Raw genomic sequence first — 16,178 nt, forward strand, 5'->3', positions numbered from 1 at the left:
TGTTGACTGCGTGAACATGGCGTCATGGACTGCGGTGGAATGGCCGGATGGGATGGCGTCATGCCCTGATCACTACTGCCATGCCCTGATGGTCTCGCCCTGGTCCGGGAAGCCTTCCGACGAGTGATGGAGTTTAAATCTGAGCTTTCTTATCTTATCTGCAGCTAAGTTATTCTCAATTTTGTGAAATGGAGTCCGGAACTTTTGAGGACAATAATTACCTGGGGATGCTGTTAGAAAGTAGTGGTGAGGGCGGGCCATCAGGTTGACGTCAGTTCAGTCTCGGAATGTTACAAAGTACTTAGTTAGCTACTGCTATGACAGCGTTGCAGTCAGTGTTAGTAATCTAGGGTAATATTACGATGCATCACTAGTAACAAATATTGAGAATAAATATAGCCGGATATCAATTATCAAAACCAAGAAATTCTAAAATTCATTATGTTGAACGGCTAGTCCAAATGTAACGGAAATTTGCTCAGAAATCCGCCAACGCCCTATAAATATATGCAGATGTGCTAAAGTCCTTCATCACGGCCGTCACACATGAAGCTAGCAATGCATCGCTAATCCGTTTCGGCATAACAACAAAACAATCATTAATTATCCATAAATATCATCGGCATCCGGGACCATCGCTGTCGTCAAGTTTCTCCCAGATCGGCCCCGCTTCTCCGTGGCTCCCCCACTGCGACCCAACGCCGGACTGCCCCGTCGACTAGCAGCAGCACTATAGTAGTCCACACTGCTCCTATCTCGTCGAGTAGATAATGGTCGTTCATACCGCTCTTTCCGCTCCTCATAGTACTCATCATCGTAGCAATCCTCTGCAGCATCAGGATACCGGCGATGACTCCGCCCCGTTCCCTCACTCGGACAACTACTCTGCACACTATGCCGCTGAGTCGACCAGCGACGTGAAGTCGTGAGTCCAAGTTCCTCAGCATACTGAGGCGCAGTAGGAATGTACTTGAACCGGGGAGAGTGCTGACTCTGTCGAGAAGCCTTCTCAGCCATCTCCGTGGGATAATCTTGGTGAATTGGTCGGTAGGTGAATTGAGATACCCTTCTTTCTGCTTTGGTTTGACGGTCGGTGGGGGTAGTGTTCTCTTTAGGGTAGTCGGTGGTGGGTTTGGAGCGGGAGCTGATGCGCATGGAAAGACGGCGCGGGTTTAGCGCCTTGACGGAGAAAGAGCTGGGTTGGGTGGATTCGTGATGATCCTCGACAGGACTATCCTGTCCTCGACTTAGAACTTCGTAGGCGGGTCGTCTGCGGTCTGATGACCGGTGGGGGTTGTCGCGCTGGTTCCAGGAGCCCTCGGTGGGAACGGTGATGCCCACGTCGCCCCATCGTTCGTGCAGCCGTTTGTGGGATCCGTTTTTACGGAATCGACCTAGAGGGCCGGTGACTATACTGGCCATGGTGGAGATGGAGGTGGAGAGATGGAGGATGATTGGATGGAAGGACGCAACTCTCAGCCTTAAAATAGCTGGAGATGACACATGACAGTGGCAGAGGATAAGCTCTCTAGAGTGGAGGCTTCTACCCCAGACTCTTCAACGGTTGGCCTGGTAGCTAGGGACTAGGCAGGGTAAGGTGCAGCAGACACGGTGCTGACAGATGCACGTCTAGCCAGGGCAGAGAAGATAGGTCGAGGTGATTGGAGGAGCAGGCAAGATAAAATTGAAGTCAAGTTAATTAGTAGAGTATAATAGGCAAGATGCAACAACCTCGCCAAGCACAGACCATATCAAGATACTTTGTCAAAAGAATCGAAGTAAGGCTTTCTCCAAGGCTGCCAGTCTGGTTCTGAGACAGCCTCGTCTGAACATGGCGGATGGTCCATATAAAAGCCTTGCACGAGCAGGGGCGCGATGGTGATACCTTTCTTGTTCCACCATCGATATCAAAACGCATCATGCATGTTCATTTGTTTGTTGCCAAGTTTAGAAGCACACTCCATGCCCATCACCCGCATCATGGCTGTCTCATCGTGGGTTAGCCGCCCGGGGTGACGGGTGGGCGCTTCAGCCAAGGGTTCGACTGGAGGGATCGTCCGGCGGGTGGAAAAGGAATGCCACTGATAGGCTGACCAGATGCCATGATCTATTTTCAGATCACTGGTTTACCATCCTAATTAACCGCCCGGCTTCGGGGAAAGAATGGTGGTTAATGCGGACGGATTTAGAAGCACTAGTTGGTCACTTGCAGCAGCGTCGCGCCCGTGAACCCCTCCCTCTGGCCCTGAAACCACTCACACTCTGTTCCATCTGGCTGGGAGGCCACTTCATCCCCTCCGGCGTTTCATCTGGTCGGTAGGTAGGGCTGAGAGCCAATGGCAGGTGGTGCTTCCTTGTGATCTTCTATTTTTGGAGCTGGACTCGATGGTTGTGTGATAGGGCCTGCTACTGTGCTGTTACTAAGCTATGAGGGGCTTCGGGTTGTGAAGTATTAACCTGGAATAAGTTGTTGAACTGTGCAGATTTTAGCAGGTTATGGAGTCTATAGTAATATGGAGCTATACTCTTTGAAGGAAAAGTCGGTTATACAACAATAGAGTACTAATGACTGAGAAAGCGGATGGTGTAGCTAAATAAGTCGACTTAACCTTTCCTTTAAACTAATATTCTCTATTTGCATACTTTTACCGACAACCGCATTTCTTCGCAGCCTGAAGATCAATGTTTCCCGGAATAGAGTGTAGAATTGAACCTAATTATCCAGAATGTGGGATTCAAAACCGTGCCTAATAAAATATCTTAAATAATCATTCGTTTGGGTGGCAGAATATGATGGGCCATAGGAAAGAAATGAGAAAGATTAACCATATTTATGATATAGTCTCTACAATGATAACTACCTGTACCCGCTACACAATCAATATATTAGACAGTACTATTCAAGAAAGAAAAGCGCAATTTCATAACCTGCAATGCCTGGATGTTAAAAGAAAAAAATGTACAGCGGAGCGTGTGAACCGCTGTGTGAGCATTATGCTCCGCATCCGCCCATTGAAGCCCGAGTACATTAGTAGGTTCCCTAGAAGATTGACTGCATCTCCCTCGTACCAAGTCCAACGCCATTTATCATCTCATTTCTGTGCATGGGCAACTCCACTCGATAAGGAAACCAATGGGAAGCAAGACTGGCCCCTCGATGGCTGGTCACTAATATCTTGAACACCAGGTTTGACCGGCTTCCCGCCACAATCCCCATGAGATCATAAAGAAACCGCATTACCACATCTAGCCAAGGCATATGGATGAAATTGCTAAGGAAATCGATACCATCGATAATGCAGATCACCACCCCGCTTGGGATACGCTTGACCACTTCCGCAAATAGGTGGCAGAGGATCGTCACATCCTGCCTCGCGATGGTGTGAAGATGCTCTTCTACCAGAAAGCTGAGATCTAAACTGTTGGATTCGGCGAGGGTAATAATGAGTTGGTCAATTAGAGATCTCATCATCTCTGAGACTCCAGTCTGGCTATCCTGGGTGTTGCAGTGTTGCCGGCAGAAGAAGGCGATTGGTATTACTGGCTCACTTGGGGCGAGAGACTTCAATAGTACCGAGCACATGTAGGTTAGCGGCGAGGCAGGCCCCTCTTGTAGAATATCCTGCTCCATGTTGGAGACCACGAGGACTTGGGAAGACATTCCTTGCAGCCAGTTGCGGAACCGGACATCCCGCAGGGCACCTGTCACCTGGTCTTCCGCAACAACGCCTAAGGCTCCCCCGGCAAGTAACATCTTCCTTCTCTCAGTGGTTATGATGCAGACCATATGGTCTACAATATTCACTTTAGGGAAGGGATCTGTCACGTGGAGAGCAGTGAGAAGCTGCTGAATTGTGATGGATACCCGAGGGGCCTGAGAAGCCATAGCGGCATGGTATGCAAGTACTGGATAGAGACATTAGTAGCAGTAATAAAAAACATGCCCGCCTGCTCAGCGAATAAAAACACTATGAAACTCACTTGGTTGTATCTGTCTCATGTAATCTCGTAGAATGGCCTCACATCTTTCCCAAGATGCTGCAGCTTGAAGCACGGGCTTCAGATCCCCTCTTATTGCATCCTGTCCTTGGCCGATCCGGACCACGTTTCGACCCATATCGTGGACTTCGATGCTCAAGCATGACTTGACGGCTTTTTCAAACGCATTTGCCTTCTCTGTGACAGTAGTACTGATAGCGGATTCAAGTTGTGCTCCATAGTCATCTTGCTGTACAATTGCCTTTCCTACTTCCAGCATACCTCGCAAAGCTGACGGCTGTGAGATGCTGGGTCGAGAAAGTGAGGGTGCAGTCCTTACCTCCCCTTTTCTTGGTGATCCAATGGTGATCTCCTCGACGGCATCCAAGATGCATATGTAGAGGTCATGAGCCTTCTCCAGAAGAGTCTCGCTCCAGGAATAGGTATACAAGTAAGGAGAGACATCCTCAATTGGCTGGGACAAGCTATCCAAAGATCCCAGAATGAGGTCACGAATGGTGCTCATACGGTTTGCTGCCTACATTAAGACTGACTTGAGTAATTTATCTAATAAAACAGAGGTGTTTGATAGTAGTCGAATCACTGGTAAATGCAATGAGGTCGACAATAAAGAGATGCGATAACACGTACACTGTAGACCAATTTGAGGCCTCCACATAGGACACCCATGTAGTCTCCGCTGGGAACCAGCGCCGTCAAGAATTCCAATCGAGAGGTGACGTCCCCCATGACTCGAATTGATCTTCGGAGAAAGTTCTTTTTTCTATTTTCCTGGTATCGTAGCTCCAGTGCTTTCTGGGCCTCGGCACGAACTTCTTCCCACGTATGGGTGTGCTCAAATATATCTTTGGCCTGACTGTCCTTGGTAGTTGCGAAGAAATCCTTCATGACAGCCTTGAATTTCTCCTTTCGGCCATAGACCCTGAGTATTTCCGAAATATGCTATGAGTCTCAGCATCAAATGAGGTCCCACAGTTTGACTATTCACCGCGGTGGAGGGTCGGGAATATTTCTCTGCCTTTTGCGCTGGGCTTCGGCAAACGCCCACGCGGGGTCAACTTGGGGAGCATTATGCTGAATCCAGGGTGTAACTGTGGGCATTACGTCTCCCATTTTGTGCAGGCTCAGGTATGGGCTGAGAGTGTTACTTGAGCGTGTCGGTGGGTGGATTTGGGATTCTCATATCAGCTCCGGATCACGCATGTGGAGGGGGTCAGTGGGCTAGACTAGATATTCAGACATTTGAAACACGGGTGCATATTTGTGCGTGCAGCTAGAGCTGTAGATTTTATTGGGCCTTTTTGTCGACGGCATGTGTGTATGTCTGCCCAATCCATTCATTGCTTTTCCTTGTAGGAGGCTTAGCGGACAAGTGATTCGGCTGGTTGACATAGATCGGCACGTTAGCACCATCTTAGCACTGCATCCATCCCCACATCCAATTTCTCCATCGCTGTTGTTGGAGAGACAGCTGCCAATCATCCAAAGAGATGAAGCTGTCTCCACCAAGCTGAATTCACCCACGGTTACAGGCACCGGCAAGTGTTCAGCTGAATCTGCAACTGGATTATAAATACTGCTGTGGATGTCTTGCCGATGAGTTGATCTTGGCACCATTGCCCACCTCGACTGAGTATCAATATCAACTTGTCTGTATGAATAGAGATCTCGAGATAATGACGATGGCAGGAACCGGGTCAGAAGATGTATGCCCTGTCCGGACCCAACAGAGGTAATTCGATATGATCAGCGCTGATTCGACAGAGCAGAATACTGGGGGGGATGTGAGGGTCGCAACTTTTCCGGACTCCAATATCTCGACCCAAATGAATCTCCCACTGCAATGTAGTAGGGCCCGGGGGAATGGGTCAGAGGATCAATCGTCACAAGCCGACAAATCCAATCTGGATGTAATCTCTAGGGCCGCGGTGGAAGAGTGGTTCAAGGAAAACAGACTCTCCGCCTATCAGTTTGAGACGTTGAAGACTGAAGCAGATAATATTAGGCATATTCGCCGCTATGACTGGCGCGAAATGTTGGATAAAATCACTTTGACTCTCGCGGAAGAGATGCACAAATTAGAGGTGAGGGATGGCTCTTTAGCTAGATTATTGTACGGGGAGGAGTAGAAAAGTGAAAGACCTCCCAAGTACATTACCATTCCAGAAGCCCGTTACCTTCCTTGGGGCAAAGCGGCCAATGTACGCGGCCATCCGCCTGAGCAATATCTCCTGGAAATTCCGTACAATGAGCCCTCAGCAAGCGATATTCAACTAATGGCCAGCAACTACTGGGATGGTATACCCCATCCCGGGGAAGCGACCGACGGTCTTCCGCTCACTGCATTGCCAGAGCGCATCTGCATCAACCCCGGGGGGCTCTCCAGATTTCTCAATGTTCACCTTTGTAAGAAGGATCGGAACGTGTATGACAACACTGGTCTAATGATTCTACGGCCATTCAAACTGCTGGTTTATCTCGACAAAGCTATTCGGAGTCAGATGAAGGAGTTGGAGATTTATCGAAAGCAAAAGGAGGATTTGCCCGAGGAAGCGTACATCGAAGTCTTGAAAACATCCCCAGTTGATCAAATGGTCCTTCAGATGAAGGCTGCACAACAAGTCGCGCTCTTGGATGTTCCTGAACTGACAGAATTGCTGCTGAATTTTCGATGCCTAACGCGATGGATGGACGAGACCCTTCATCCTTTCCAAGCACAGCTGGCTGCTATTCCGGAGATGGTACGATTCGTCGACCTCTGGTTCCTCTTCTCCCAAGGCTCGCTGGTGTACATCAAAGGCAGCTTTCCTCCCCAAAAGATATGGAAGGTGGTGCAACGAACTGGAGGCCGCCGCTACCTGGGAAAATCAGAGCGCATAAACGAGCAAGGCATTGGCACATGGGCCCCATTTGTTCTGGACTGCTTCTACTTGGACTTTGATGGTAGCCAATTTGTCCCCATATTCCGTCAATTCGAAATTAGCGGGTTTGATGGGATCCAGGGCGTCAAATACCTCCCCATTCTCCCGCTCTCTGTCGCTGAAAAAGAAGGTCTTACGGACAAACAGTACCTGATGACCCGAGGGAGGCAATTCGTCGATTGCACACAGAAAGCCCTCCACTTGGAATACAGTGGTCGATGCCACTACTTGACCCCCACGGGACAGAAGTTGACAGATCTGGTCGACGAGGTCCCTCGAAGCGCCTCCTGCTACTCAGAACAGATCGACAGCGATGTGATCGTGGACTTTGCGCGCGCCTTTGACGAGATCCCTTGGTGGCGCCCGGCAATCAGCAATCACGACTTCGGCAAAACGGACCAGGCAGAGCTCGGATCGGCGAGAGGGATTGATAATGACGGGGTATGGAACAAGCGGCTCACGGATGATTTCATGGAGGCTCAGACGCGGATGTGGGAATCCTGGGCCAGAAATGGGGGCGGGCCAACGGGGGAGGAATTGTTGCTATTGCCTGATCGGGTCTTTGCCTTTGTGCTGTCTACCAGGCGATGGGGTATGCTCTCATTCCCTTGCTTGAAAGAGCTGTTGCATGGCTAACAAGGTGGACACTTTTTTAAATAGCTTGTCTCCGAATTGGGCGAGGGCCAAATGAGGTGGAGCAGCTGCGCCAAAGGGAAGTCACAGGGAATCCATGGCTCAAGCTACGGCTTCCAGATGGGCACGAAGAAGTCATCCGATCTTTGATTCACTCGCACTTTGCCCGACAAAGGTCTGGCGGTGTTCACTTCGACTTGCTGAGGAACAAGGGTAAGGATATCTGTTCCCCACCCGTCCCCCGATTCTTGCCAGTATATTCTTCTAACGGCTTGAATAGGAAATGGGGTGACTATTCTCTTGCACGGCGTACCCGGAGTTGGGAAAACATCTACGGCTGGTAGGGCAGGCAATCTCCTCAGCACCTAATAAACTCAAATCTAACGGTAATGAACTCTGAAGAATGTGTTGCCATAAGCAGTGGTAGACCTCTGTTGCCTGTTACATGTGGTAAGGTGCATTCAACAACGACAGCATACCACGGCTGCTGACTCGAAATAATACTTGTTCAAGGGGACCTTGGGCTCCACGCTGGTGAAGTGGAAGAAAAGCTCAAAGAAATCCTCCGTCTTGCTCAGGAATGGGGCTGTATCATGCTCCTTGATGAAGCCGATGTGTTCTTGGCTCAACGCCGGGCCTATGATGTTGAAAGGAACGCCCTCGTCTCTGGTAGAATGGAGTCTTCTTTCTCTGAAGCTAAGTCTAGAATATCGTTAACACTGACGTGGCTAGTTTTCCTCCGTACATTGGAATACTACGAGGGGATATTATTCCTCACCACCAATCGAGTGGGAGTCTTTGATGAAGCCTTCAAGTCTCGCATCCACATGTCCCTCTACTACCCGCCCTTGAACTGGCAACAAACCTACGAAATCTGGTCTGGTCATATTGACGAAGCGGACCGTGCGGGAATTGTCGTCGACAAAGGCGAGTTAACCAGCTTTGCCAATCGGATTTTCAATGCTCAACTGCGTCCGGGGTCTGGTCCTGTTTGGAACGGCCGGCAGATTCGCAATGCCTTCCAGAGTGCCCTTGCCCTGGCCTCATACAACACTCAAGAGGGATCCAAAATCGAGCTCAGCACGACCTATTTCCATAAGGTCTTTACGGTGTCGGACAATTTTAGTAGATATATCTGGACCACTCAGAATATGCAAGATGACGCGGATCGGAACCGTGACGCCATGATCCGGCGAGACGATTTTAATTCTAACCCATCTGAAGGGCTCTACTCGCAGCCTCCTCCGCAAGGCACCACCTTTCAGCCAGCATACCTCCAAGGAGGAATCCTTCAATCGACATCTTCACCATTCGGACACCAGACCACTCAGCAAATGGGAGGCCTGGGCGGCGGTCAGACCTATATGGGTAACGGTCAGAACCTCCAGGCCAGTATGCAGCCCATGCCTAACCCACTGGGTCAGCAACTTGGTCAGCCATTCCAACAGCAGCAACAGCTAAGCTCACAATCTACCATGCAACCACAATTCCATGTGCTCAGCAACGGAATTACCAATAATAGTTATGGTTTGCAACAGTCGCAGCAGCAGCAGCAGCAGCAGCCAAGTCCACAGCTGACCCTGCAATCCCAACCTCAGATGCCAAGCAACAGCGGAAACAGCGGAAACAGCGACAACCATACCTTGCAGCAGGTGCAACCACCACAGCAGCAACCGCAGCAAGCTCAATTCCTCTCACAACCTGCTACCATGGCATCACTTACGCAAACTACAACATCACAGTCCGCATTGCCGACATTCGGTCAGCCCTTTGGCCATTCGTAACCAGGTTGTGTCTCGCCTGCTGTTACAAACCCAGCTAGATTCATTCCAGATGCTATCCTGTACCTGTATAGGCAGCAGCAAATTACAACCAGTCCAAAAAAAGATGTCCCGATTGAAGGAGACCAGTGGCAGATACTACTATTGACGAGCATATAGTTGATTCCAGTTTCGGTTTTTTTCGAAACAAGTCAACTGCTCCACTTTGTTTTCGTTATCTTCTTCCTTTTTTTCCAGATTTATTTTCTCCCCTCCCTCTTACTTTGCTCTTCTGCCCAAACAGAATAGAAATGGATTATTATTTCCAGTGCAAGTAACTAAGTATCTCCAACAATCCTTCCCGGCTCAATCTATTGTCCACTGCCGACTTAACCAATAGATTCAAGAATCACATAGTTACTTCTTGGCCAATGACTAAATCTCGCGCAGCAAAGTGACATAGCTACCTCCATCAAATACAACTTTCACTCCGCTGGTACCACATTTACCAACCTGGCAGATAAACTAAACATCGTTATATCTTTTTCGGAATGACTATATAGACGTGTGCGCCTGTAGCTTATTTTACTAATATGCTAGTGGGCTCCTCGGATGAATTGAAGAAATTGTAGCTACTTCTGTTACCAAGCGTCTTCCTTAATGAATGTATCTTTTGAATTCTATTCAAGACATATGTAGTAGTAGTAGTATTGCTGAGTCAATCGAAGGGTCAATTTCTGAATCCTATAATGGGGGGATTTGGTAATGTTCCTTGAGGAAGACATGTTCTAAATTCATCTACGTCGGATTGATGTTCGGCATGCTAGGTAACCGAGCAGTACGGCGGTATCCCTATTTCTGTGATAGCAATGCAGCCAACAGCGAATCAACCTCTAGAATGAAAGGAAAGTCTAGGCCCAGGCGTGGTGTCTATCCAATCAACCCCCATAGAAAAAGAACTTCACTCCTAACGTATGATTCTAAAATGCAATCCCCGTCTAGACCTATTGCCATGAGCCAACGCAGGAACTGCTCAATAAGCTAGTAAATCCGACCAAGCCAAAATGTCCTCATCAATATGTAGTATGTACACCGAAAGAAAAGTTCCCATCTTTATGTTCTCTGTTGATCGCAGTGTTCCAGCACATACGTCACAACTGAGTATGAGCGATCAAGCAATATATATTTGGTCAGTTGTAGAAGTTACGAGAAGTGGGATTGGAGACATAGGCTTTGGGCGTCATCCGGAGGTGGTGAGGGGAAGGTGGCAACGATGGCTCAGGTGCAGTTGGCATCGCGTGCGCAGATAGGTCTGGAGGCCATACAGGAGCTCGCTGCGAAGTCACCCGTCCTATATGAATGGGAGAGGATGGATGTGGTGACTGTGCGCTGCCGTTAGGGGTGGCCTCATCGGAAGGCGGGTCGTCGGATGATGACGGCTCCCATGAAACATGCCTTTCTAGCGGGACGCGGGTCGGAGGGGAGGATTCCTCACTATGTTCGTCGCTCTCAGAACAAGGACTATAAAATCCGTCCCCGGTGTTGAAAGTTTGGCTCGGATTGCTTTGACGGCGCCGTTGCACTGCTTGATCCAGTCTGGCCGAGGCCACAGAGTCGATTCGGTGCGTTTGTTCGGATAGCAACACGCTGCGGGACCTTTGTAGGAATGGTCTTGTCCGCCGGCCTGGATCGTGGCGGGCATGTTTGATCTTTTCGATTTCATGGTTATAGGAGCTCCTCCGGTTCAACAAACGTCCTCGGCCTCCACTGCTATCGAGGGATTCGATCGGATGGCCAGCAATGCTATCTGTTCTTGCGTGGACGCGACTCGGGGAGAAGGCCACTCGAGCCCGCATTTTCTGAATGGCCAAGTCTAGCGCCAATTCGATGGCGCAGTGGTTGCGTATTCGTCCAAGCTTGGGCCATGTGGCCCGCTCGCCGCTTAGGCATGCTTGAAGCATAAACTCCGTCGTCGGGTTGCGTAGCATGACGGGAATCCGAGAATACTGAATTTCCGGATATATATTGATGTCTCCAGAATACTTTTGGTTGACAATCGAAACTGTTTTGGTCAAAGATGTGGGAAAGATCCCTAGCTCGGACATGACTGTCATCCGATGTAGAATCTCATCCTTGGCAAGATATGTGATATTCCGGATCCAACGAGAAGCGGTGAAAGAGTTCTCCATATACGGATCTGGCCCATCATCCTTGGGTAGAAATGGAACGACATGGGGATTGACCTGCGACACAATGAAGTGGTTGACGTTGAACATTTCCGACAGACGAGTCATAGGGAGGTCACCGTCCACGGAGCCATCAATATATTGCCTATGAAGGTCGCTCCATGGAACTGGTTCCCCTGTCAGGGGATCCTTAGCCATAAGGGCATACGGCGAAAAGACTACCGGGACTGAACATGAGACGGCCCTGTTGAAGTCAGCATCAACTCCTATAGGTTTGAAAACAGTCGGAATTGTGTAAGGGGGACCATACACAGCAGACCAGATCAATACATTGGGCGCAGTTATATAGTTCAACAACTTGGGTAGCTCGTAGATTCCAGCACTGGAAACGCAAATGTTGAGGATGCGTCGTGTTCGGTTATATGCCTCCTGGAAGGTGATGTCGCCCAACCAATTTCTCACCACCTTGGCTAGGTGCGAGATGTCCAGAAATGACCCATATTTTAAGAACCGGGCTGTCTTCCGGAGGATAGTATCTTCCTCAGTCCCCTCGCCGAAAACAGCAAAGTCCCCTTCTGTAAAAGAGTCCAGCAAAGCCGGCAGCTCATCCTCAGTGCGAGTACAGAAGACGGCACACACAATGCTGCCCGCAGACGCGCCCGAGATAATTCGCGGCAGAAGGTTAGCTTGCCAAAGAGCCTTTAGTACGCCAATATGATTCATGCCAAAAGTGGCTCCCCCGGAGAAGAGCAGCGCACTTCGCCCGAAAGCCTGTCTCGCTGCGAGCAACTGGTCCAGAATATACCTGGATTCCACCACATCGCACCGGTTTTTATCCGCCAGCTCAACCAATGACAATATTGTTTCCAGAGCGGTATCAATGTATTGATCGATCAGGTTCTTAGTTCCGAGATGAGCATGCTTGTAGAGAGAGGCGTTGCTCATGTTGCCCAGATCGCGGCTCAGGGACGTGCGGATGAGGAACAACATGCGACTGATATCACAGTTGATCCGGGCATCGTTCAGCTGCTTGAGACGATCGAGCACGAGATGAGGGTCATAGTCGGGGCACTCGAACGTTTCCTTCCAAGCAGAGTTATTCTCCAACTCATCCAGTTCGCTCGCAGCGTCTCGCCATTCTTCGTAGGTCACAGCCTGAAAGACATTAGCTAACAGCCATGCCGGCTGATCCTGAATCGTGTGAAGCTGTCTTTAACTTACATTGCGCTTCTTGAGGTACAAAGCCTCCTTTCGCTCATCCACAGCAGCGCGCAGTCTGCGTTCTTTCTGGGACTGGCCATTCCCATAGGAACCCCACGTGTCCCCCGCCCATGTCACTGAGTTTTTGACGACGGCCGACAGCGACGGGAGAGAAACGGACTTGAGGACGGAGCGACGGGGTTTATTTGGCGTCTCCAGAGAGCGCGGTTTGCCCTTTACATGACACTGGGGTCGAACAAGGGAGGAATCATGCAGGATGGACATGACCGACTTCAGGGTGCATCAGGCTCGCATCGGTGCGGAGATGGAGGGGAAACTAAGTTTGGATTGGAGAGGGTGCCTAAACCGGGGTAGGCTAATCGGAGATCTTAGCGAATTAGGCCCGAAAAAGCATTCGAAAGGTACTTTGATAGGCAGAAGTAAAGAAGTGAAAGGAAGGGAGGATGTTGGTGATGTTGGGAATGTAAGTCGGAGCAACAGCAGGAAGTAGATAGATGTAGCCGCAAGAGTTCGTGCACTGCGTCTTTAGCAGGTCAGGCACGAGGCAAGGCCAGCCCATCCGTCAGTCAGCCGGATCCATGCATTTTAGTTTGCCTGGTCTGCTGCCAGGGATGACCGCGAGAGAGAAAATGGCCACTCTTTCTCTCCAGACGTCACGAGGCAGCATTCCCCGGATGTCTGATTGGTCCCCCGGCTTTCCAGCGGGTGCTGCCGATCGCCCCAGTCACGGGATGGAGTTGGGAATTACTCTTCAAGTATTCTATTGTTCACTGAAACAACATGGCGGGTTATTGCTCAAAGAGCCTAGAACCAGTCTTCATCTTCCATCTTATCATCATCGATGAACACCCCATGTCCTCATCCACAACACTAGACTCTTATCTAGTGGACCCCGACACCAGATCCCCGATCGGCATCTGTATCATTGTGTCAAAGTATGTGTGCGATGGCGACTTCTTCATCCGATGGCCGATACATCCGGTGATATCATACCCCCACAATTCTCTGCTGCATTCCTTTTGCATGCTATAATCTGCAGATCAGCAAAACTCAAAAGGGCTTCCACCTCATGCCCTAGACTATTACCCGGTGTCAGATCCAGCCTGATCGGGAACAGCGCTGAATCGGACCTGGGATGGCAACCTTGGTTCACCGGCCTGGCATGGATGGTTCAAGCCTTCGGATCCTATAAGGATATGCTGTATGTATTTTCCAGCCTTTTCGCTCCTCGAGAGTTTTGCGACAAAATATGAAATCCCAGCAGAGCGGAACGTCTTGCGTCATGGGTTTGATGATCTCTCCGATGAACGAGTTGAGACTAAAAAGACCTCACTCATCATTGCAAAGACACCGTGGCATACAGGATCATGCAAAATGCAGCTGAAACATACCCGAAATGGATGCTCGTCGGAATCAGCTCTTTCCATGGAGGGGACCTTCCTCTGTCGGAACGGTCAGGCGAGCCACACACGCCCGCTTCACATGTTTCACCACTCCGTCAATCCCTGTCCCTGCATGTGAAGGGGGAGAGATAATCCACCATCTGGTTGGCACTCTTATCACGCAAGCCTCTCGTATCTTAGACACACATGATCTAGACTCGAAGTGGGACACGATAAAACCAGGCTGACCACCCACACATGTCAAAACAACCCAGCCATCTTATCAAGATGTCGACATCTGACACACCCAGTCCCGGATAGCTTGTCTCGCCTGAGCTTCGACACCATGTTCTCTCCAGAAATGACCGGCTCCCTCGATCTCCACCGCCTGGAACCTACTCCCCGGTACATGGGCCAGTTCGGCTGACCACTTCTCTAATTTACTCGCCGACGTGAATGTATCCTCGTCGCCAAAGATAGCCAATGTCTCATGCGCACACAGCTGATCTGCCGGCTTGGGACAGGGTATCTGTCCTTGTTTCCATTCCCTAGATGCCGATGATATCTGCGCACTCGCATCAAGCGACATCTTCGAAAACAGCGTCAAGAACTGATTAACCGGCGGCAGCAGCGGAGACACAAGGAGATAAGAAACAGCAGCAGTGCGTTTAATACAATCCGCCGCGGATCTTATCTCCTCCACCGTAGCTGGACGATACGTCGGCTGCTTCATTTCCTCCCCCAAACTCAAACAAAGCGACAACTTCTCCGCGATCTGGTAAATCTCATGAAACGGCGATTCGGGCGATGAACACCGCACCAAATCCACAATATCATGAAGCTTCGGCAAATGCGACGCAATCATCGACCCATACGAATACCCACCCAAAACCACCCCTATCTTGCCCCCATCCCCCTTCCTTCCCTCCTGCCGCACTGCCCTCTCCTTCAAGAAATGCAAATAGAGCAACATAAACCCATAAAAAGAGACATAATCCGCCAACTCAGGCCTAGCCGTCCAACTCGTCCGTCCTTCAGAACCACCAGCACCCCTGCCCATACCTAATCAGCAACCATCACAGCACCACACCAACTCCCCAACATCCAAGTAAACAAATAGATAAATGGTATCATGAAAGACATAAATAGAAAAATAAGAATAGGGAATGAAACATACCGAAAATTAAACGTCCCAACAACACACCCCAATTTCAATACCTCCCCACCCACAACCCCCACAACCGGATCATCAAAGCATCCTCCCAGCGGCGCGTACGGATGCGCGATGATCGCCCCGCGCAGCAACCCGGAATTGTCGCGGAGTAATCGTTTGGGAAGATCTGGAGGCAGGTAGATGCGACAGTCTAGACGAAGACGGTCGTGTATGGAGGGGATGGAGAAGGTGTAAGTTGGGGTGGAGGGGAGGGACATTTCTTCCTTTTTTACTTTTTCGTTCTCCTTCTTTTCTCTCACCCTTTCTTTGGTTTAAAAGGGATCGAGGGATTGGGTTGCAGTGTGTCTTGGGCAGTGGAAGAAGCTGCTTGGTGGGGATGGAGATGGGAGGTAGAGGAGGGGGTGGTGGATGTACTTGTGGGTTGTTGGGGTATTAAATTAGGAGAGATTTAGGGGGTTTTTATAAGGGAGTGAAAATGAACTGAAGTAAGTAGGCAGGAGAGATTAGTGGGACGAGTGATGATGATGGTGATGTTTAAGGTGGTTAAAGTGGTGAGTGGGGTGGGTTGATGAACGGGTAGTAGCCAAACTAAGTTACGTATTTACTAGTTTAGTGTGTCTTGGTTGGGTCGGTCGGTCAGCTCAATTTGGCGGTCATTCGAGACATTCAGTTTCTGCTTGGAGATCATGAGATGAGGATGCTGACCACCATTGTTAAGAAATGAGGCTGGCTGGATGGGATAGTTAAGCTTTTGATCTACTACTAGTATACTACTGATTAGTAGGGAAATTATTCTTTCATGTCAAGTTCGTAATCAGCAGTGGTGCATTTTTCGCTAGGTGCAGAATATACACACTGCGATGTGGATATTTTCAAATGAGGGTCCTGATTACATATTTCCC

At 49.6% G+C, this 16,178-nt stretch overlaps 6 protein-coding genes across 6 annotated transcripts; 2 read left to right on the top strand and 4 right to left on the bottom strand.

Annotated features, from left to right (window-relative positions):
- Positions 1 to 603: 603 nt before the first annotated feature.
- Positions 604 to 1,422, bottom strand: AKAW2_51346A (uncharacterized protein; the record flags this gene model as incomplete). The annotated part of the gene is made up of 1 exon (XM_041691265.1): positions 604 to 1,422. One exon carries the CDS (start codon positions 1,420 to 1,422, stop codon positions 604 to 606), a length of 819 nt encoding a protein of 272 aa, XP_041544767.1.
- Positions 1,423 to 3,040: 1,618 nt separating this feature from the next.
- On the bottom strand, positions 3,041 to 5,112 carry AKAW2_51347A (uncharacterized protein; the record flags this gene model as incomplete). Its single annotated transcript, XM_041691266.1, has 4 exons — positions 3,041 to 3,906; positions 3,982 to 4,516; positions 4,630 to 4,921; positions 4,988 to 5,112. 4 exons carry the CDS (start codon positions 5,110 to 5,112, stop codon positions 3,041 to 3,043), a joined length of 1,818 nt encoding a protein of 605 aa, XP_041544768.1.
- Positions 5,113 to 6,275: 1,163 nt separating this feature from the next.
- AKAW2_51348S (uncharacterized protein) lies at positions 6,276 to 7,922 on the top strand (the record flags this gene model as incomplete). Its single annotated transcript, XM_041691267.1, has 3 exons — positions 6,276 to 7,512; positions 7,581 to 7,766; positions 7,834 to 7,922. 3 exons carry the CDS (start codon positions 6,276 to 6,278, stop codon positions 7,920 to 7,922), a joined length of 1,512 nt encoding a protein of 503 aa, XP_041544769.1.
- A 458-nt stretch (positions 7,923 to 8,380) lies between these two features.
- AKAW2_51349S (uncharacterized protein) lies at positions 8,381 to 9,337 on the top strand (the record flags this gene model as incomplete). The annotated part of the gene is made up of 1 exon (XM_041691269.1): positions 8,381 to 9,337. The coding sequence occupies one exon, from the start codon at positions 8,381 to 8,383 to the stop codon at positions 9,335 to 9,337; it is 957 nt and encodes a 318-aa protein (XP_041544770.1).
- Positions 9,338 to 10,503: 1,166 nt separating this feature from the next.
- AKAW2_51350A (putative Patatin family phospholipase) lies at positions 10,504 to 12,984 on the bottom strand (the record flags this gene model as incomplete). Its single annotated transcript, XM_041691270.1, has 3 exons — positions 10,504 to 11,743; positions 11,810 to 12,654; positions 12,721 to 12,984. The coding sequence occupies 3 exons, from the start codon at positions 12,982 to 12,984 to the stop codon at positions 10,504 to 10,506; spliced, it is 2,349 nt and encodes a 782-aa protein (XP_041544771.1).
- Positions 12,985 to 14,385: 1,401 nt separating this feature from the next.
- On the bottom strand, positions 14,386 to 15,162 carry AKAW2_51351A (uncharacterized protein; the record flags this gene model as incomplete). The annotated part of the gene is made up of 1 exon (XM_041691271.1): positions 14,386 to 15,162. One exon carries the CDS (start codon positions 15,160 to 15,162, stop codon positions 14,386 to 14,388), a length of 777 nt encoding a protein of 258 aa, XP_041544772.1.
- Positions 15,163 to 16,178: the final 1,016 nt, after the last annotated feature.

This window comes from Aspergillus luchuensis, chromosome 5, assembly GCF_016861625.1.
Source record: "Aspergillus luchuensis IFO 4308 DNA, chromosome 5, nearly complete sequence".
Taxonomy (NCBI): Eukaryota; Fungi; Ascomycota; class Eurotiomycetes; order Eurotiales; family Aspergillaceae; genus Aspergillus; species Aspergillus luchuensis.